General features: G+C 43.3%; 3 protein-coding genes and 1 long non-coding RNA gene across 6 annotated transcripts in view; all 4 read right to left on the bottom strand.

Annotated features, from left to right (window-relative positions):
* Window positions 1-17,383, bottom strand: part of LOC147632053 (uncharacterized) — a 58,742-nt gene extending 41,359 nt beyond the window's left edge. The window contains exons 1-5 of one of the 3 annotated variants that reach the window (XM_086808640.1): window positions 16,692-17,363; window positions 16,163-16,179; window positions 15,647-16,021; window positions 15,257-15,556; window positions 12,143-12,271 (exon numbers count right to left, since the gene is read on the bottom strand). In XM_086808640.1, the coding sequence (XP_086664766.1) occupies window positions 12,143-12,271; window positions 15,257-15,556; window positions 15,647-16,021; window positions 16,163-16,179; window positions 16,692-17,139 (1,269 nt within the window). In that variant the 5' untranslated portion in view covers window positions 17,140-17,363. Of the gene's footprint in view, window positions 1-12,142; window positions 12,272-15,256; window positions 15,557-15,646; window positions 16,039-16,162; window positions 16,180-16,691 lie in introns of all 3 variants that reach the window. The other 2 variants (XM_086808639.1, XM_086808638.1) reach the window with 2 other exon arrangements.
* Window positions 6,676-7,369, bottom strand: LOC147632056 (uncharacterized). The gene is made up of 2 exons (XM_086808933.1): window positions 7,202-7,369; window positions 6,676-7,077 (listed from the first exon to the last, which is right to left on the bottom strand). Exons 1-2 carry the CDS (start codon window positions 7,367-7,369, stop codon window positions 6,688-6,690), a joined length of 558 nt encoding a protein of 185 aa, XP_086665059.1. The 3' UTR covers window positions 6,676-6,687.
* Window positions 7,399-8,367, bottom strand: LOC147632055 (uncharacterized). The gene is made up of 2 exons (XM_086808641.1): window positions 7,974-8,367; window positions 7,399-7,850 (listed from the first exon to the last, which is right to left on the bottom strand). Exons 1-2 carry the CDS (start codon window positions 8,300-8,302, stop codon window positions 7,463-7,465), a joined length of 717 nt encoding a protein of 238 aa, XP_086664767.1. The 5' UTR covers window positions 8,303-8,367; the 3' UTR covers window positions 7,399-7,462.
* On the bottom strand, window positions 9,842-11,855 carry LOC147632054 (uncharacterized). Its single transcript, XR_015267414.1, has 3 exons — window positions 11,421-11,855; window positions 10,416-11,356; window positions 9,842-10,378 (listed from the first exon to the last, which is right to left on the bottom strand). It is a non-coding gene; the product is annotated as an uncharacterized LOC147632054 (long non-coding RNA).
* Window positions 17,384-22,293: the final 4,910 nt, after the last annotated feature.

Genomic DNA, 22,293 nt, shown 5'->3' with positions numbered 1-22,293 from the left:
CTTTGTTCATGATCGGAGCATTCTGGACAACATCTTTACCTTCTGGGGGGAGGCAACAGCTTCGGCCAGGATGCAGCAACAGGACCTCATTGTGCTACTCCTAGACTTTGAGAAAGCTTATGACAGGGTGGCTTGGAGCTTTCTCGAGGGCACAATGAGCCGGATGGGATTCCCCATGGAGTGGATTCATGGAGTCCCAGGACTTTATGCAACCTCACACAGCCAGGTTCTCATTCAGGGATCCCGGGGCGACAAATTCCCCCTTTCCCGCTCGGTTAGACAAGATTGTCCTCTAGCACCGTACCTCTTCCTATTCGTCACCGAGGCCATGAGTAGTTTTCTCTCCGCCAAGAGATTGGGCTTCAAGGATTGCGTCTTCCTCTCCGCACGCAGGAGGGGCTGCTAGACTCAAAGTTCGCAGACGACACAATAGCTTTCCTTGCTGGAGATGTGGAGAATCTCGAGAGATTCGTAGAGGCGATCAAGATTTTCTGCTACGCATCAAGAGCGCAAACCAACTGGCACAAGTCGTGTGGTTTTTGGGTAGGTTCAGCACCCGCCCCGACTTGGCGACCAGTTGAGACTTTCCAATGGATCCCAAGGGGCACTCCAGTTCGCTATCTTGGTTGCGAGGTTGGCATTGATATCTCTCCCGAGCAGCAACTCGCTCTACTTCTTCCGAGTATTCGGAAGAAGCTTTTATATTGGAGCTCTCCCTAGTAGGCAGAGTGGTGGTGGCAAACCAGGTACTTCTTGCCACCATGTGGTACATCACTTCGTGCTGGGCCTTTTCTCAAGCATGTATTGCCAAGTACAGTGATTGATCCAGAACTTCTTCTGGGCCGGAAGTGATGGGAGGCCAGCCAGGGCCAAGGTGGCATGGAGTGATCATTCAGCCACGTAGCAGAGGGGGGCTTGGCCTCATCGATCCTGCTATCCAGAGTCGTGCCCTGTTGGGCAAGCTGATTGTCAAAGGACTCCTTCCCAGTGGTGAGCCCCGGAAGGATTTCCTGTTGGCCCAGATTTCAGCCTGCACTCCGAGCCTTGGGGGATTGTGGCCGCCGCAGAGTACCAGATGGATCTTCACAAAGATGCGAGCCCGTGGTTTTAGCCCAGCTTTTGAGGACCTATTTGCAGCCAGGTTACTTCATGCTTGGGATCATCTCAGGCCACAGCCCCCAGACAAATAGTTCCAATTGCCTCACAGGAGCGGCTTCGGCAGCCTTTGGTCTAGAACCCCCTGATCCGTTTACCCAATGGCCACATGTTAGGGGCCCGACCGCATGTATCGTGGGGCACCTTGAGCATGGGGCCAGCCAGGTCTCTTGGAGATTAGATTGCACACAGGCAGTTACCCTCAGAGGAGCAGGAGAGAGGCCTGACAGGGATCCGGGGTAGAGATAGGCTTAGCATCGACATTGACTCAGCTATCCCTCACGAGTGGCTGACTCCTATTCTAGAACCAACCCCCCCAGTGTGGCTAGGTGTGTTTACCAGACACGATATCCTTGTGGCGGTCCATGGAGCAGATGAGGACAATGGTCTACTCACTTTTTCTATTGGATCTCATGGCAAACTAGAGAGATCAGAGCTTCCCTTGGAGGATTTCAGAGGCTGCACCTTGCAAAGGGTGAGGGTGATTGGTTTTCAGGCACAAGAATGGCACATAGATACAGCATCGGTCAAGGTGGCCAAGGAGAGACTATGGCGGCTATGTATTTGGGAGTGCCAACCTCTCATGCGGCTGCACTGGGACCCAGGAGAGTGGACTTGGCATGATCCCGCAAATTGGGAGGAGACTCTGGATGCTCCCTTCTTTGCATATACAGCGCAGCTAGGCCGCAAGATCCAAATGCCTGAGATAGATGGCACATCGACACCAGCAACACATTGGCAGTCTTAGGGCCTATCGCAGTGCTTCCTTTCAGATCTCTAGAAGAGGCTTTGGGACAACTTTCAGCCTAGAAAGATCACTCTCTATCTTAGGTGATGGCACACAAGAGTTTGGCAGTAGTAGGTACTTGGCTGGCAGTTGGAGGTCGGCAGCTTGCCTACGGTGTGGCCACCCTCAGGAGTCTTAGCAACATTGCCTTTGGGATTGCCCGAAGGCTCAGCAGATTCTCCGCATCTTCGCTATGGACAAGGCATCGACCCGGATCATCACTTGGGGCACTGTCGCTTGGGCCACAGAGGCTGGAGTGGCAGGGCTTATGAGGAGGATGGGGGAGGACTAGCCCTTCAGGTCTCTCACCATCATATTGCAACAGTACTAGTCATAGCCCCACCTACAGGTGACTGTAGGCCAGGCTCATGCCAGAGATGGGAGATTTGAAGTAGCATAGCAATCTGGCACATTTGGCGTGCTAGATGCAATGAGGCCATCAAGGGTGCCCACACTCCACCAGCTGAGACCATCAGGAGCATATGGCTTGATATCATTCACACCCTCCGCGGTCAGTGGGGGAAGTTATAGGGAGGTTCTGACCACATGCGGAAGCGGCAAGAAGCTTTCTTGAGACTTTAGAGGCCTGGCCCTTTCCTCACAGATAGAGGCAGTGACCTCATTTGGCATTACAGACTACTTGAGATTAGTAATAAATAGCAAAGGTGCAAGATAGGTTGCTAGCACACCTCCCAACCGTAGGTCCACATCCGCGCAAACCACCCCCACGACCATAGGCTAAGGTTCCACCTTGGACTGACTCCCAAGCCAAGTCTTAGGCTTGCTGGCCTCCCACAGCACTCTCAAGAGAGCTCAAGAGTACAATAAAATCTCAATAGGGCCATAGGCTCACCCCACTTATATAGCCATAAGTCACCCTGTAAATCGCTATCAATTTAATAATAACTTATAACTTATGGGATCCTCTATTAAACCCTTAGCCCATGTTATTCTAGCCTGTTGCACTAATCCTCAAGGTCCCCTAACCCAATATTAGGCTCTCTAACCATGTGGTTAACGTGAGGTATGTTCAGACTTCCCCATCTAGAATATTTCCACTCTTGGAAATGAATCCAAGAAAGTCCAACCACATTAGACAACTAACTCCAAAATCACATTCACATCAACTCTTTCCACATAGTTATCTATATAGGAACAAGCTTAGTCAGAAGCCACCACTCCCACAACTATCTCCATGAAAGAAAAGACAAAATCAAAACCAACTCAAGGTCCTAAAAAACCTAACAACCTCCGACTCCCATGGAATTGGATAACCTGAAATCATGAAGACAATTATTGTAGCTTATAAATCACCTATACATATCAGGATTAGGTAATTCCCGTTACTTGTACCTAGGGAATCTATCCCTGCCCAGATCTCCACCTTGCTTGGTGTGAAATCTCCATTTTGTAAAATTTTTCATACTTGATAGAAGTCTCCTTTCTAGAAAAAAAAAAAAAATTGACCAAAACGCCCGAACAAGTGATGAGTGGTTTCGAAGGCAAAACCAGATGCTCAAATCATTTGAACAAACCATCAACAAGTGAATCTTTACAAACGAAGCCTTCTTGGACCTAAAGCATGCAACTCCTAAAATCTAGAAGAGTTGTTATTTTTAGGAGACTCTGATAGAAATACCATTCGCATCAAAACCTCTAGATTTTCGCAAGGATCAAGACTTACTAAAGCACGTTTGTCAAATTCTTTACGAGTTGGTATATTCTTAGCATATAAGGTTATGGAAGAATCGCCTCTTAAATTCAGACATGTGGGATCTAGAATGAGACAAGTGTCCCTACACTTGTCAATTAAAGTAGCCACTTGTCATTTGGAGCTTCCTCTTTCCATTCTAGAGCATTGAAGCCTTAAACCTATAAACTGGAGCATTCCCTCTTCCACCCCTCTCGTTCCCAAGCCCGTGAATGGCTTCTAGCAGCTCTCCCTTCGGAGCTGATTGTGCACTTCCAGGATACTAGTTTTCTTGGTCGAGGCTTCTTCCAGGTGGACTTTCATTCTCCAAAAGCTACTTCTGAAGTTTGGTTGGCATTGGGATACCAGGTTGGGTTGATATTTCTCCTGCATAGCAGTTTGCTCCGGTACTTATGAGTGTTCGGAAGAAGCTTCTTCATTAGAGCTCCAGGAGATTAGATTTAGCCTCCAGAGCTTTGGTGGCTAATCAGGTATTGCTTGCCTCGGCTTGGTTTATTGCCTCTTGTTGGTGCTTCTCTCGTACGTGCATTGGTCAATTGCAGAGATTGATCCGCAATTTTCTTTGGTATGGGTTCGGATGGCACCACAAACACTCGTGCCAAGGTAGCTTCGCTCACAGTTATTCACACCAGACGAGAGGGGGGGCTGAATATTATTGATCTAGATGTTCAGTGCAGGGCATTGCTCTGCAAACTTGTGGTCAGAGGTTTCCTACCAGGCACTGAGCCTTGGAAGGATTATCTCTTGTCTCAGATTTCCGGCTGTACACCCCATGTTGGGAGAGATTGGCTGCCCAGCACATGGTTTTTGTTCACGGAGGATCTTCCCCTCTTATTGCAGCCATTGTCAGAGCATGGAGAAGCATGAGACCATTTTTGCGACAAAGGCTCCCTAGGTCTTTGGATGAGGCTGACTGACAACCTGTTATGTGGAATGAGTTCATCAGGGGATGAGACTAGTCGACCACTTGGTGCATGCAGTGGTCAGGATGGGAGAGATGTGCATACATAGTTCTTGCTTGGAAGACCTTTAAGAGTCTTCCGGAGGATCAAAGAGCTGCATCCATCCACCATCTTAGGGGCTCTTGCATACGTATTGATCAAATTGATATAGCTATTCCGCATGAGTGGCTCTATGGGACCTTTCATGGAGACTATCATCCAAATTGGCTGGGAGTCTTCTCGAGGATAGGCATTCCTCTGCAGGTCATTGGCTCTCCCGGGCCAGGAGGCTACAGATTGCATCATTTATTCTATCTTGCCTGGAGGGAGATTGAGGAGATGTAGCATGGAGGGGATCATCCAGTCCAGTGAGGATTCCGGGAAGCATTCGTTCACCCTTCTCCTCAGATAATGACTCATGGCTCTTGGTGTTTGTGGCTATATGGTGGCAATCCTATCAGTTTATCTTCAATGAAATTCAGGAGAGTCGGAGTGGATTGATGCCTTCGATCCATTGAAAAGCCTTTCCTTTTTCAGTTTCACGGTCCGGAATGCCAGGCTTCTTCTCACTCGACAGATGCATAGGATCCCTACTCTCAGGCCTCATTGGGAGAGTTATTATATCTCTCCAGTGATACATCCCAAATTTTGGCAATAGGCTTTGACATTTATACAGAAGGAGCCAGATCTCTCATTTATTTTGGTTATTTTTACATGGTGGTCTCCCCACCAATCAGTGGAGATCGGTTTTTGGTGTAGCACCTACCCGCCCAAGATGTGCAACAGATTCTGAGACTGTACAGCATTGTTTATGGGCATGCAACACGGCACAGCATATTTGGGGTCCTATAGCCCAACTTATGGGCAAATTGAGTGGCCGTGCCATACATGTGACTTGAGGGGCAGTTGCTTGGCTTTCCCAGTCTGGTCCGCAGCTTTTCTATGAGGACAGTGGTACAGACTCTACTATTTTCATTCGTAGAGGTTTGCCCAACATGGTTTATTGCACGATGTCCCTCGCTCTGATTATACACCTCCCAAACAGAGGATTGACACCATTTAGCATATTATTGTCAATATTACAACGTGGCAGATCTGAAGAGCTAGATGCATGGAGGCTATTGAGGGTGTCCAAATTTTTGGGTCTCAGTGCATTAGTACTATATGGGGTGACATCATCCATACTCTCATGGCTACTTCGGCTGTATTCAAGAGTCCTCTCGTTCCGCGCAGGCAAACCATGTTGTATTTATGCGGGAGTGGGACCATGGCATTTTCTTTTCCTCTAGTCCCACAGGTCTCTCATGGCATCATGATGCTCCTCAGTGATTGAAATCACCTTACATATTGGGGCGATTCTATTCTATTCCGGCTTATAGCCGTGATTGTTGTATGCCTTTTTCATACTTAATAGAAGTCTCTTTCAAATAAATAAATAAATAAATTTCTACAAAGGGGAGGGCATGTTTCCCTCTCAGTGAAGTTTCGTTTATCTTTTTTAAGAATCCTACTTTCTTTCATTATTTGTGATTGTTGATTAAGTAGATTTGTTACAAGTAGTTCATCAATTTTGTCACTTTCACGTGCCCTGCATTACAATATGTGAACACTTATGGCCTTATGGCCTTTTATATAAGTACAACATTTTCTCCCATTGTGCAATGGAGTCTTGCTCTTGCTAACCCTCTTACTAATTACCTTCTCTAATGCATGCTAGTGAGTGTGTATGAGTGATTGGAGTTGAGAGAAGGGACGAGGACCCGTAGTCTAATGCGACGGTGTGACAATGCTCACAGGAGACGGTGACAAAAACTGCTATATTTCAAACCAAACAAGAGCGAAATCTCAACCAATCAGGTACCTTGTGCTGCCAACAAAGGTCCCATATGAGTGGCAGTGAAAATGATGCCATGATCCCACTCTCTTATAAACTAGCACAGCGCAGCATGCTGTGAGTGCTATGACAGATTCCACCACATATCCAAGAGATAGAAGAATAGAGAGAGAAGATAGAGAGAGGGAATCAGAGAAGGGTTTAGGGAACTTTGCACAGGACACACACATTGAGCGCCCGCCCCCTTTCAAGAATTTATTCAAAAACAATCCACAGGCTCGCAAGCCAGGATCAATACATCAATGAATACAAAAGCAATAAATATGCCAATGTAGAAACCCAAGTAGAAGTCAATGTCGAGGCATGAGATTCTAATGTCGAGCACACCACGGGGATCACCCACAAGATCCCTCACCAAGCTAGTACCAAATCCAATGTATCCCAAGCTCGTAAACTCGTAAACGAGATACACAAGAGATACGAGTAGCTGATGAAGCTTATGATGACCAGCTGAAGATTTGTTATCCCAGAATTGGAGAAGAAACAGTCCACAAAACCGGAGATGATCGTTTCTCACAAGCTGCTGCTGCTGCTGCTCAGTCTCCTCTGCACTCCCCTCCGAGACCAGCTTCAATTTTGATGGATCTGTCTGTTAAAAAACAAAATGCAATTCAGTGTTCACATTATTAACAGCGTAGAAAGTAGTAATTAGTAATTACAAATATTCGCTTGTAATATGTATAAACGCTAGCCCAAAGTTTCAACTTTCTAACCTGCTTGGGTGTCCCCAAAGCGTGGTAATCTCGCACAAGCTTCATATTTGCTCGGCAGTAGACTAATCTCTCTAGCTGTGCAGTGCTGAGTCGATTACGGATCTTCGTGTGAATTAGCGAATAAGCGCTCCAATTGCGCTCGCATCCACCAGCAGAGCAATCCCGCATGTCACATGTGACGTGTCAATGGTGACAAATTACAATGGACATTGGACATGGTCATAGACAATAGACATTGGACAATGAACCATGGTCCCAGGTTCATAACACATGTATGGAAAATGTAAAGATAGAAAACTTTACCTGTGAGAGGACACGTAAAGCGATACGAGTGAGCTTTGGAAGACCTTGTCTTCCATAACTCTGCCACCATGTAAGAGAGAACTTCGTTGCCTCCGGCCTCAATGCCACAGCTCTAGTAAAGGATGACCCTAAATTATTTTCATAGCTAGCGATCTCTGCATCAATGTCCAACTGCTCATCCTCCTCGCAAATCAAGCCAATGTATGCATCCTTGCCCTTTAGTAGACTCCTGTCATTAAAAAGAGTTGGCTTCTTGTAGAAAGGATGAAGCAATGCAGCCATCGCATGAATGGGCAGACTCATAAATGTCCATCTCTTGTCTACAATAGCCAAGATCTCTTCCCGACTGTAAAAGCATTGACACAACTGTCAACATTAGTTAACAGGCTGAATTTTGATTATAGTATTATACATTATAGTATTATACTAAATATTTAATAGAGTAATCATTACAGAAGCAAGTACATACCGATCAAGCGCCAATGATCTGCAGCCTCTGATGTGTGTCTTCATCTCTGAGAAGAGATGATAGACTAGGCCCATGGTGGAGCCCTCCATGTCTGTGACACGCAGCAACACATAAATTGGCTGCAATGCTGCTATCATAGCCTGCACCTCCGACCAAAAGGACTCATCAAGCACCCGCCGCTGTATGTATCTAGTGGACTCCTCCTGTGCGTGATGCATCTCTCTCCACTTCGGGTCCACTACTGTCTGTAGAAGTGGATCCCTCACTGCATAGAGTCGCTGCAACACAAGATACATATATGCAAATCTGGTCTTCAAGGGCCGCACCATGTCAAGTGTACTGTGACTCCTAAAGATAGCCAATGCCTTGTGCTTTTTGCGGAAAAAAGTAGTCATTTTTGTGGCATGGGAAACAATAGGCAACACCCATGTTAACTTCCCAATGTCCTCCATCAACAAGTCAAGACAGTGAGCTGCACATGGAGTCCAAACAATGTTCTTAAACTCTGCCTCAATCATCTCACCCATAGCCTTGCAATTGGAGGCGTTGTCAGTAATAACCTGCACCACATTCTCTGGGCCAACCTCAAGTATAGCCTGCCGGATGTGCTCATAGATAAACTCACCTGTAATCCGCTCTCCAGCCTTTCCTGCATCAACAGCACGCAAGAAGTACGTGCCAAGGCAAGACGACACAAGAATATTAATGATGTGTCGCCTACGAATGTCACTCCAGCCAAATGAAATGATGGTGCACCCAAACTGCCCCCAACCTGCCTTCACTGGTACCAATGCCTTATCTATCAATGCTTTCTGCTCCTCAAGCATAGTGGTCCGCATCTTATTGTATTCCAACCCCGACCAATCCTCTGTGTGTCCAACCTGGGCTATGGCTCTGACCATCCTCTGCCACTGCTCAGTCCTCAAGACATGAAAGGAGATGTTGCACTCAATGAGAGTGCGAGCAATCTCCATCTCAGCCACTTTCTGGCGCTCCTTCACCCAAGAAAGAGACTCGAGAAGGCAAGGTAGTCTGCCTTGGTGCATGCATCTCTCCATCATCCTCCACATAGTCCTGCTGCTCATGCATGGTACGAGCCCTCTTCCTATTGCCAGTGGGCTGCTCCTCCTGAACCTGTGAAGAACCACCCAAGTCTCCCAAGAGTGCATCATGGAGAGCATCTTGTGTCTGTTGACTACCTTTCACCTTTTTCCCTGCACCCATTGCTGGAAAATTCTCAGCAATCAACTTATCCCTAATGTCCTTTGGTACTGCCTTGCACCCTGCACAGTTATTGGTTGTGCCAATGCCTGTCAAGTGCATAACGACGCGAGAAATGGTACTGGTGAGCTGAAAGTTGCAATACTTGCATTGCCATCGTCGCGTGCCAGATCCAGCTTGCCCTGTCGTGTTGACAATGCGGATGACATTGGTGTGCTCTTGCCAATACGGGTTAGTTGGCTTAGGCATGATGGCTCTTGAGACTTTTGTCTGCACCTGCCAAGTGCGCAGCACATATGCAAGAGAAAGAGATAAGACTCAAGAGGGAGAGAAAGAGAGAGAGAGGAAGATGCTCAGTTTACCTACACGCACGCCTGGCGCCAAAGTTCCAACGCTGTGGTCGCCTGGTCTTTTTCGATAACTTTCTGCTCTCGCCTCTCTGTAACGCACGCTCTCTGGAGTCCAATAATCAAAGTTGAAAGGCCTAGTATGTACCCAAAGGCCAGCCGCCAGGCGAGCGCCCAATCAGACACGCACGTCGATTTTCAACCAAAAAAAAACCTCACGTACGGATCGATCCGTACACGTACGGATCCGTACAGTACCGCCGTACGGTACGGATCAGATCCGTACGTACGTATATATCAACCATGCATTGGTGCATGTCCTAGGCACCTATAGGGCCACCAAACTGGCTCCAAACTGCCCATATACAACCTCTAACTTTGCCCTTAAGGTGGCTGTAAGGAATAATCATGTCTCGTGGCACTGGATTAAGGTGTGCACGTGACATTTCCTCCTGCTAAACTTGGAGCTGGGGTGCACATGATGCGCCTTTGCTCCATGCTCTCGATTCGACTACGGATTGGATCTCCCATAGGGTGTCTCCACCACTATCTCCTCAAGAACTGCGAACAATGGAAGTTTCTCCTTTGCCTTTGGAAGCTCTATTGGCATGGTAGATTCCATGAACACCTCCGAAACATCAATGGATTAGAAGATAATTGTGGGAACCTCACGAACTGTCACCTCCTCGATGGCTATGATGATCTCAGGAACTCGCATGGAATCTGAAATTGTTTGTGGCTCTACATGCTCAAACAATTGTACCTCTTGGTTGACCTCGACCTGCGGATCCGACACGGTTTCTAGTGTCTCTTTGGTATCCCTTTGTCCTTGGTCTTCTATTGTGGTACTCTTGTCCTCTTCCTTGGTCTTTACCACACTTGCTTCCACTGGAGGACGTTGACTCATCATGGCAAAAAGCTTCTTTATTTCTTTTCAATACTCTTCTTCACGCCTTTCATCGTCTTTTCTTCTTTGCCTTGCTTCTTCTTCACGTTATTCTTCTTTGCCTTGCTTCTTCTTCACGTTGTTCTCTTTGGCAATCTTGGTCTTCACATGCTTGTTGGCAAATCTTTTCTCTTTCCTGGGATTGCGGTTCAAACATTGCCCAACTAGCTGCCTTTTCATCAAAGCAAAAATATCCTCTATGGTTACCATGAAGAAACGCTTGCTGTTTTTTTGCTATAATCAACCCCAAAACCCTAAGCCTAGGCTTCTACATGCATCCTAGAAACCCTAGAACCATGCTAGACTGGAATCTAAACTTTCTAGTACTATACTATGCTGACAATGAGCAAAAAGCTCATGCAAAAAGACTGATTTGATACAAAAACGCAAACCCTAACTTTTCTTGTAAACCCTAATTTGCTGATTTACATACAAACCCTAGCATTGATGAAAAACTTTTCCTAGAAACAACCTAGACATGCTCTAATACCAATTGTAACATGACTACTATGCGGAAGCGTGCTTAATGATGATTAATGTAAAGCAATAAAGATTAACGCTAATCACATGCTCATGACATAGAGAAGTAGAGAGGAGGAGAAGAGAGAGACTCTTTACCTAACCTACTCCTACTATATATTACTGAATGAATGAGTAATTACAATGATTGTCATAGATCCAATGTAGATCTAGACTATGAATGCTATGAATAAACTTATGCTTCTGTAAGGAATAAACATGTCTACATGGCACCAAATTAATGTGTGCACGTGACACAAAGCCACTCCAAGAAACTCCAAATCTACGCAAGTAAAACGTAATGCCTGAATGAGGGAATGGGAATCTTCTTTTCACATAATCCTTCGGACCTTCTTGGAACCCTCAGTGCCCAGATTGGGAATGGGAATCTTCTTTTCACATAATCCTTCGGACCTTCTTGGAACCCTCGGTGCCCAGATTGCTTGTGCATGCCTGGCATTCTAGATAAGTTTTTCTTCCAGTAGCCTGCAGTCGTGGAAGACTCAAAACACTTCTAGCAACATAGTGCATCGAGATAGCAAGGGTGGAGTGGTAAAGACAAGAACAAACTCCTGGTTTTTTTTTAAACAAAAATAATTAACGCCCATCAACTCTGGTGGTTGCCTGAATAGTAATAGATTTAATTCACAATCATACCTTGTCATACTTAATAGAATTTCTTTTTTGGAAAATAAAATCTTTGTAATTCTAATCATCTATCTATAATAAATGTTAGTTGTAGGTTAGTATTGTGCATTTGTGTTTGTGTTAAGTTTCCATTGCTTTAAACATCCTTGTTAACACTTGCACCCATTTAATACCCTGAGAGAGAGAGAGAGTGTGTGTGTGTGTGTGCGCGCGCGCGCACAAGCAAGCAAGCACGCACGCACGCACGCACGAGTCCATGCAAAGCACATCCACTCTAGCTTGTCGTGGGTCATGAGAGATCATTCAAATGTATTTCTACCAAATTTTTCCATTACAAGTTTTCTCCTTTCTCCAATGCAATCCATGCATGCCCGATCACAAATACTCCTTCCTCCAATGTAATCCATGCATGCCTGACGACAAATACTCCTTACTTCTTGAAGTATCATTCCCATTAGTGCTATCAAAAAAAATTCAGACAGGATCACCTTAGCATGCTCAATTTTCTGTTGGGACTCTGGAAGGATCTGCCCTTCAAGATCTGCCAAAGTCGCTGCAGTCTCAAAAGAAGATTCTGGACTAAGAATAATTGGGGGCAACTTTTCAGCTGGTTGTTCCTGTGTATAGAAAAGCAAGCAAATACAACCTTGTTAAGCGTTGTTCTCAGCATGTGAATTACAAACATAGCTAAAAGTTTAACCAACATCATTCTTCAGCTACAACGAGTTTTAGAACACACACAATGTCTCAAGCAAGGATCTTTCCACGCACAGAAGAATCAAAGTAGTTGCACTTCTGTCCTGGCAAAGAGGACTAAGATGGCTCCTGAAATCAGCTGACAGAGGTGTTTTGCTGGAGAGGAGAACAAAAGAAAGAAACATTCTCTTTACTTCTCATATGAGACTACAAGGCTCCATGGGAGCAAGAAACACATTGGAAGTGTAACTATTGTGCAATTTGGCATGAAATAAGTGGAAAATCAAATCAACTATTTAGATAATTAGTAGCTAAAAAAGGTGACCAACGTATAAAACACACATGTGGCACCACATATACTCTATAAGAATCTGCTCTCCTTCACCTCTAGAATAGGAGTCTCAGGATAAGGGATTGACCGTGGTGCCCACATAAGATTGTGACCACTGCTCTTGATGTGAGGCCGTGGGCATTTTCCTTTACTGCTGTTAATTGGCCTAGGTGTAGGCAAATGTAACATTAGAAACCATAGGATTGGCCAGTATACAGGGCTAAAAGTTGCCCCTGCACTCTTCTTGAGATCCTCTATAGCCTGATTGACCAAAAATAAGGAGGCTGTCTATTTCGACCTCAACAGGCTCTCACTATGTTTTCTGAGCTCCAAAAGAGGCCCAACCATTGTTTAACAGGCTATTGAATGAACATTCCCAGAGATCCAAAATCCTCCTCATAAAGGCAACTCGTGATAGATGAGGCAACTGGATGGACAGTTTTCCTCCATCTCAATCTCTTTCATGGCACACATTGGAGAGATGCTGCACGCCTTCTGTGGCAATGATCTCCCATATAATCCTGTCTCACATTGCAAGAGGTGTGATTGGACTCTGATTTGATCAATGACAATCCTCATGACCTGTGGCATGTGCTTCTGAAGAGGCCTCTGAATAAGTCAACTTGTAGTAAATGTAAGAAGTTCTCTCTGTAAAAAACCCATCTTTGTTGAGAGGGCAGTTACTAATGTGCTGTTGGAGGAGTGAATGCTTGAAAGTGAGAGTGAAGGTCCCTTCTTTTACAACCCTTCCCCCCACAACCATGGTGTGGCCAGCCCCTAGTTGACTTCACCAACTGTTAGATAGCTACAGCCAGCTGACAATAGCAATAAACGTTAATTGTTGTTTTTTGGGGTTTTTTTGGGTTACACAGTGCTCACAAGCTTCCCAATGCACCCTACAAACTGCTACTTGCCTGGCCCAGGTTGTCAAACAATTGGGCTGTCCTGCCTTTTCTAGTGCTAGATCACACCGCCTGGTCATCCACATATTCAGTCTATCTTGCTATCATATCTCCATCTAGTGCAAAACCAGGACATATTATATTCTATTCTCTTGTCGTCAGGACTTCATGCTCAGTCCACACGATCCCTTACAAAACAAGGCTCACAGTCAAGAAGAAATTCCCAAGGATGGATGGATGGATTTGATACCGATTTCACAATCACAAATCTCAAAGATTATTTAATGATGATATATTGCTCAGTGAACCTAAGAGATATCGATCAACTCAAATCTTGCAATTGAGTGTTTCCAGAAAACGAATATATATTGCCGATTAAAGTGTGAACACATTTAATGCAAGAAAACAAAAAACAATACAAGTTGGCCAACCTTTTGGAGGTCTAAATTGAACACCTCTCCCCCATTCTACACATCTTCCACAAGTCTTTTGGAGCAGGCACCCAAGAGAGAGAAAACCAAACTTGAAGAGCATCAGATTCAGCCCAAACAGCTTAGCATGCTATTGGAGCTTAGCTTGAAATGCTAGATGCATGCTGCTATGACTCGAGAACTTTTAACTTGAAAACCACATCACTAAGTTTCTGGATGATCTTAAATGATCCTTTCTTCTCCAGTGCCAACTTGGAGAAACTTCACCGAACTTCTTTAGACAACCCTTTTGGATGTTCTTGTAAACCTAATCCCCATCTGTCCTCATCAGCTTCTCTGGCCTATTATGAAGCCTGTCCTTGACCTGCTACAATATTTAATCAATCTGTCAAAGTCTCCACAACTCTGTTCATGTGGCTGGTTTTCAGGACACTAACCCAAAGGAATTAGGCCGCTTGGTAGATGCCTGAATTGTGTCATTGATGGCGTGCTCCACCAGAGGAATAACTTCCTAGTGATGTGCATTGAAGGAAGCAAAGAAATCTCTGCCAAGATCATGATATGGAACATTCCATGAGTAACGTACTGGGGATAATCTGTCAAAATTCCGTCATCAAACACCTAGGATCCTAAATCAGTGAGCCACACAGTTTCTCCCTGATAATAGAAGCGAAAAAAAGGGGCATCATAATATATGCCTCTGTGAAGATCCATCTCAAGTGGAGTTCTTACCACCCACACTTGCAATGCGCTCATTGCATATGATGATGAGAGAGAGTAGATTCTTTCATGGTTTATACTTGGAAGAAGGCCCTGCACCACGACTTTTTGAGAAAAATGAAAGGCTTTGCATGCCATGATCAATATTCCCAAAACCTCCTTCTTGTGGTCACGTGTAGAGCAGCTCAAGAGACTGAATCACAACTATGTTTTCTTAGGGCTTGATGGTACTCATGAGTCATATTATGCTGCTTGTCATTTGTAGCATTATTTATTTATAATTTCTTTCTTTCAAAAAATCAATGATAATATCATAGGCCTCATTTATTGTAAAATGCTTTGATAGTGTCGAATGGGTAATGGAATGTGAAAGTGAATGTTTGAAAAGAACGGTCATTGCCACAAACAAATTTGATTCCATTTACACATGTTTAGCGTGAAGCCAAACTCCACACTACTACTCAGCTTCCCATTCAGTTTGTTATTTGTATAGAAAACAGCATGAATAACCCTTTTACCAACCTTTACTAAAAGCTCGACTTCTGGTTGCAATGTGTTACCACCAGAAAGAACGATCGCAGAAACATTTGGATACATATCAGATTGGTGCACACCAATCAAACCAAGCAAAATGTCCGGGCGTCCAGGGTCAGTGATGACAACTATGTTCTCTGAAATCTCCTTCAAGCTCTTGATGTGTGAAAGGGCATCTGCAAGTTGTGGCATTGCTGCAACAAATTGACTAGAATCCTTTGATCGCGCAACAGCACCATGAGTTCCATACAAAATATTTGCTCCCAGAGCAGTAACAATATCATCAACCTGAGATAAAAATACAAGCAAAGACTTAGTGTTTGCTCAGTTGATTGAAAAGATGCACATGATATTTGAGAGTTTGAGTCTGAGTATTGCCTTGATGCACTTCAAAATTGGGTCCTCCGGGATTGCTCCTAAATATGGGATTCTGAGTTCTTGGAAATGTTTATGTAACAATGTCTCAGCCCGTTTTGTGACCGGTAGGCGATGTATCACTGATCCCAACACGTCAACAAAATTGCGTTTCATAACGGAAGCACTTACTTGGGCACTTAAAGCAACCTCTCTTTCCCATTCCATTTTATCCCACCTTACAATCCTCCTCTCTCCCACACCGACTGCCTTTCTGGCATTGGTCACCATTAAAACAGGCAAACCCAGTGTTGATGCAATTCTTGCATTCAAGAGGGTTGCATCATCTCCGGCTCTTTTCAAGCTTGTGCCTTCAACAACTACAAAGTCGTGATTAACCTTGTATGATTCATAAGCTGTATTCCACAATGCAATCTCAGTGTCAAAAGACATCATGGCATATGAATCTCACTAGAAAATAGAAAAGAAAGAAAGGCGAGGAAAGCCATGTCCTTCAACAACTACATAGTCAAGAATAACCTTGTATGCTTCATAAGCTGTAATCCACAATGCAATCTCAGCCTCAATAGACATTATGACATATGCATCTGACAAGAAAATAGAAAGAAAGAAGCGCTAGGAGAGCCATGTCCACCCTTAACAATGTGTTGCTGCCAGATCTTATGATAATTTTCAGACTTAGGCATCACAAAAAAAACAATCTTGTGTGTGTGTGTGTGCGTGCGCGCGCGCGTGTCTGCATGATATACTAGCGTGCGTGCGTGTCTGCATGATATACTAAAGAAAACACCCATTTGATCATTTTTGGCCATGCCAATCTCATTGCATGCACACATATGTGTATACGACTACAGGATACCAATAAGACCAATAAGTATATAAAAGCAATATGCCTTATCATATCAACCATAAATAGTTCTTCCTTGATCTCATTGCCATTGAAACCCTCCATGAACATGTTCCATCATTTCAACCAAACAAATTTAACTTTCTAATCTTACTGGCATTGGAGCTCTTATGTAAACCCTTTTGTCATTGGAGCTCATACCTTTCAAAACCTCCTCTATGAGATCATCTGTCTTATCGTGTTCAACGAGATCGAAAGCCCGTGTCTGCGTGATCCCGTACATGGATTGTGCGCTGTCTTGAAGCTTAAAGATATCTTTGATTATCTGGAACCTGCTAGGGCCATGATGAGAGGCGGCAACATCGATGGGTGTGAAGAAGCCGAGGCCAGGGCGGGAGCTCTGCAGGGCATGGAAAAGGCCAATGGTGACGGCTATGGAGCTCTGGCTAGCCTGGCCCGTGGTGTGGTGGACGTACAGGCCTTGTGTGTGGGATGCTCTCTGCTGCTGCTGTTGATGATGATATTGTTCATGTGGAAGATACCATGGCCGACCATCGCTGCATCGTCTGAGCCAGTCTGCAGAGGGCAAAATGCACTGCGAAAACCTTACGCCATGCCCTTTGTTGCGCCTGTGCAAGAATCGTAACATTTCGAAAACCCCAAAACTAGGGTTATGGTCTCTAGGGTTGTAAAATTATGGGTTCTGAAAGAAATAGGGTTCTGTGCAGAGGTAGGGTTGTAGCGTAGATACGGGCGAGTGTTCTTCAGAAAAGACGCAAACTGCCACCTTCCTTTGATTGGAAGCAAATAGTAAGGGTCAATTTGGCAGGCGTCGCTAAATTTGGAGGCAAGTTTATGTGTTCTCGCAGTGTCACCGCGTGTCATGGTTCTATGCATTTCCTAGATCCGCATCACTTTATCTAATTTGCATGTGTTGTGTGAATTAATGAAAATTATGCGCTAAAATATATATATTTATGTTCCCCTTGTCTATTTCAAAACCTTAGAACATAGACCTTAATGGGCACTCGTTTAATCAAATCTTTTTTATGGAAGGAAAGTACTTATTGAAAGCTCTTAAAGTCTCTTTAAGTCTTTCTAGTTTGCGTGGTTCTCTCTCTCTCTCTCTCTCTCTCTCTCTCCTTTGCACACACACAAAGCAATTTCACTATTACACAATTAGGGTTTTCTCATGTTGAATCACTCAGCCCTACAATTGCTTGATTTACTAGTGTATCTTCCCTATCTCATCATATTCCAGTCATTTCATTCAATCTCTCAAGAGTTAACAAAGAAGAAAGGAGAGAGAAACGGGGCGATTGTGGGGGCAAGTAGGGTGTCAAAAGGAGGGGCGATAGTAGGAGGGAGGGAGGGAGGTGGTTTTGGGGGGAGAGCGGTGTAGGGAAAGGCCTCAGGAGCGATAGAAGGGAGGGAGGGAGGTGGTTTTGGGGGGAGAGCGGTGTAGGGAAAGGCCACGGGGAGGCCTTTCCCTAAAGGAAAAGGCGCTAGCCATTGACCCATTTTCCTAGGGAAAGCCAACCCACGGCCTTTCCCAACCATCATGGCCTTGGGGAGTGGACAATTTTTTTAAATTCTCCTTGTTAATGTGGCAAATTTTTATTAGCTCTCTATTTTTGACATTCCATGTGCTGATGTGCCAAGGTTTTATTGCCCTTCTATTTTTTAACATTCTCACTTCTTATGTGGCATCAACTCATTTGCTTTCATTTGAGTAAAATTTCCATTGCTGAGGTGTCTGCATTATTTAAAAACAAAGCTTGATGATTTGATGGCTAGGATTTATTTTCCCAAGACCCAAGACCATGATAGGAATGGAAATGGAAATGGGAATGCGATTGGGAGTGGGAGTGGGAGTGGAAATGGGAACGGGAACAGGAATGAGAATAGGGAAAGGGGGATGGGGAGGAGTTAATAAAGCAAAAAGGAGAGAGAAAGAGGGGGGGCAAGTAGGGTGTTAAAAGGTTTGGCCATGGGGAGGGGATGGGGGTGGGGGTGAGGAGGAGTTAACAAAGGAGAAAGGAGAGAGAAAGAGGGGAGTTATGGAGGCAAGCAAGGTGTTAAAAGGAGGGGCCATGGGGGGGTTTTGGAGAAGTGGGTGTTAAAAGGAGGGGGCATAGGAGGGGGTGTTATGAGAATATATTTTACCCTCTTAGATAATTCAGGGATGCCTCTTAAAAATATTGTTCTACCCTCTTAGATAATTTAGAGACACCTGGATTGTCCACCGCTTTCTATCCGCAAAAAAAAAAAACGAATGGACAAAATGAGGTTACTAGTAGCACTATCTTGCATCTACTTAGAGCCTATGTTGCCCAACAACCTAGTTCAGGGGATAAGTACATTAATCTTCTACAGTTTGCATGTAATAATACTCCTCATTCAACTATAGCACTTGCCAATTCTAGCTAGAAGACTTTCCCACAAAATCGAAGTTGTTGATCAATTCACGATTTTAGTAGCATTTTGAGTGAGGTAAGACGCTCTATTATATGCACATGATCAAGAGCAATATGTTAAGAAAGTAAACCGCAAACGTAAAGCTATATATTTTGAAATTGGAGATTATATACTTTTGAGAATTGAGAAATGTCGATTGAAGAGTGTTGAAGAATTCCCAACTCATAAGCTCGCCCCAAGATTTTATGAACCTTTAGGTGATTCACAAAATTAATGATATTGCTTACAAATCAAAATTACCTTCCCATTGAGAGAATCATAATTTAGTTCATGTTAGTCTGCTTAAACCTTTCAGGGGATCACTTTCCACTCATTTTATATATGAGGATCCACCTCTTATTTGCGAGTGAGGAAGAAGTTTTGATTCCAGATACTATCATTGACCGTGACAAATTACATCGACTTGTATTGGCAATTCAATATATCAAATATTTGTTGACTTTTAAAAATTGTCCTTCGTGAAGATGCGAGATGGGTGCTTGAGAAATATTTACATGCCTTCTCAGTGGAGATCCTTCACTATTTTCAACAAACCTGCAAATTGAGGGCAATTGCAAACTCAAGCAAGAGGGACTCTTATGAGAATACATTTTAAGCCCACTTAAAAATATTATTCTACTATCTTAGATAATTCAAGGACGCCTAGATTGTCTTTGCATCATGCCAAATCATGTGAATATTGTGCGTGATGCCATTTTAAATATTAATACATTTGGTGCACATTGACATATGCTTACGGCTTCCTATCTCTGTCACAATTGGTTTGTATGGCAGGGTGATTCCTGGAGTACTTACGCTTAATAAACATGTGTGTGGTGATGGTTTTTATATTGCTTACCAATTTATTCTTGGATATTTTATAGGTGAAGATTGAGGTAAAAGCACACAAGTTATTAATTTTTAGAAGGCATTCATTATTTCGGACAAGCTTTGTATTTATGTGCTAGCTTGTGCACATCCATTTATTTATTTCTACAAGCTTAGACTTAAAGCATAGACTTGCAAATATTTTTTTAATAAAGCTTAAAAGCTTTTCCCTAGCCCCAAGTAATCTAATATTTAAGAAATCTCTATTTTGGGTAAAGAGATAACCTAATTACAATAGAGAGACCCTTTAGCCACATCTTGAATCAAAAATCACCTAATTGTAATAGGAGTGAAGGTGGGGAGGGGAGGGGGCTTGTGGCGAGGCAAGTAAGGTGTGAAAGAGTTGGCATCGTGTTGTTACATAATGTCCACCCTTTACCCATATGGGGATGCTCGGACATTAGTGTGCCATCCTACTAAATTGGTATCATGGGTGGGTAGCCCCGCATCAAATACTGGTTACCTAGTGTTATTGGTATAGCTTGACACCATGCTTAACGGGTGCATGTTTTGAGATGTAACAAGTAGTGCCATGCTTGACAACGATATTGTGATCAAAGTGAAACAAGTGGACTATGCTAGACAACTGCACACAGTTGAAGCGTAACAAGTGGTTTATGTAATTGATGTGCCATGCTAATTGAAGTGTAACAAGTGGTATGCCATGCTAATTGAAGTGTAACAAGTGGCAATACACGCCATGCTAGATGATGTGTAGAATGATACTCTCATCGTAGTGAAACAAGCGGTAAGTGTATGTAATGTTTGTGCCTATCAACGTTCTATATTGGGATAAATTGTAAAGAAGGGCAATTAATTGAAACAACTATGTGTTTACATTTTTGAGATAGGTGATGAGGAGTGTGCATGTCGTACATGGAGGATCTTGTCTATATTATCTCAAACTATTATTATTTTTCTAGCCACGTGCCACATGATTGTATAAATTATTTATGCACGCTTGTGCGTGGCGTTGCTATATTCCTAGCACATATGTTAGAAGAGTTTTAATATTTACACTTAGTTGTGAGCAAGCTCTAGTGTTTGAGCTATTTTTGTAAAAAGTGAAAAAGCAAGCCCAATTTTGTACGCAGCACAACTATTAATAGCTCCTTGGGCTATTTATTGAATACAATTCTAAAAATACTCATGTCGTGGAAAAGGAGCTACACACATGAGGAGGGAGATTGCACCCAATAGTGTGTTGATGGTGATATTGCTCTATTTCTCTTATTTTATGCTATGCTATGCTCAATCATAACAATTTTATCCAAGTCTATGCTCTAATCTTTCATGTATATATGATTTCTTAATTACTTCTTCAAGAAGTACAAAAGGTCCAGTGACAGTGGTATTAGAGCCATGGGTATTTGCACTTAAAGAAAAAAAAGGCAAGACACTCACAAAAAACTAAAGGGTAAATTTCTAGCTTCCCAGGTATGAACCAGAAGGTTCGACAAGCTCTGGATTCCGGTGGAAGCCAAGCAGAGATAGAAGGAAGGAAAGGAAGCCTCAAGAGAAACCACCCTTCGTCTTCCCAAAACCACCTTCCTGAATTTTAATTCTCTCCATAATCATCCATCAGTATGGATGGAATCAACAAATTGAGGAGATCAAAGGCCTAATTTCAGAATTGCTAAGCACGCAATATGCTCAAAATCCATAATCGATGGTGCAAGTTTGCCCATAAATCAAATTAAAGAAAAGCGTTTTTGGGTTTTATAGTGCAAAAAAAAAAATGGATTGAAGCTAAATCAAGGTCTCTTTAAAGAGAGGCTTCAATTAATTTTCTCTCTTCATCCATGGGCAGCGGTGATTCATCGAGGTGATTCATCGAAGACAGGCACAACGGATCTTTTTCCTCTCCATCAAACCATGGCAAAGCAGGCAAAAACAAGTTTCCAAGCTGAATTTGCTTTTCTTCTTAAATGCATAGCCAGTGGGTATATTCATTGAGATTGTCGCTTCATTTATTTTTTTTTTTTAAAGCAAAGCTTCATACCATAAGTTTATAAAGCTTCATATCTTTTTTTAAAAAAGAGAGCTGGTCATTTACCCTCCTTTTGATACTACGCACTTTTGGCTACCATCATGGAGTACTTTGTTAAAAGCTAATTTTCAATTTTTAAAAAAGCTTACTAATATAAGCTTTAAAATCTTCTAAATATTATAAGCTTTAAAAGCTTATCTTACCTATTACATAACCCTTTAAAGGCTTATAACCTTCAAAAGTCCTTATCTATTTCAAGCTTTAAGAGGTTCTATTTTTCCTTCAATCCCTTAACCTTTACAACCTTCATTGGTTTCTAAAAGAGATAAAGAGAGGGAGCCTTACAAACACAAAATTCATCAAGTGGACAACAGGGTTATCTTCTTTGACATTTTTCAACTCTTTTGAAGACTTACTTCAAGGATTTATTTTGGCATAAGGAGTTATCTTCTACATTGGTGGATGTGT

The sequence above is a fragment of the Cibotium barometz genome, chromosome 14 (genome assembly GCF_041138505.1).
Source record: "Cibotium barometz isolate CiBa-2024 chromosome 14, ASM4113850v1, whole genome shotgun sequence".
NCBI lineage: Eukaryota > Viridiplantae > Streptophyta > Polypodiopsida > Cyatheales > Cibotiaceae > Cibotium > Cibotium barometz.
Note: the sequence above shows the minus strand (reverse complement) of the source record. Positions and strands in the feature narration are given on the sequence as shown.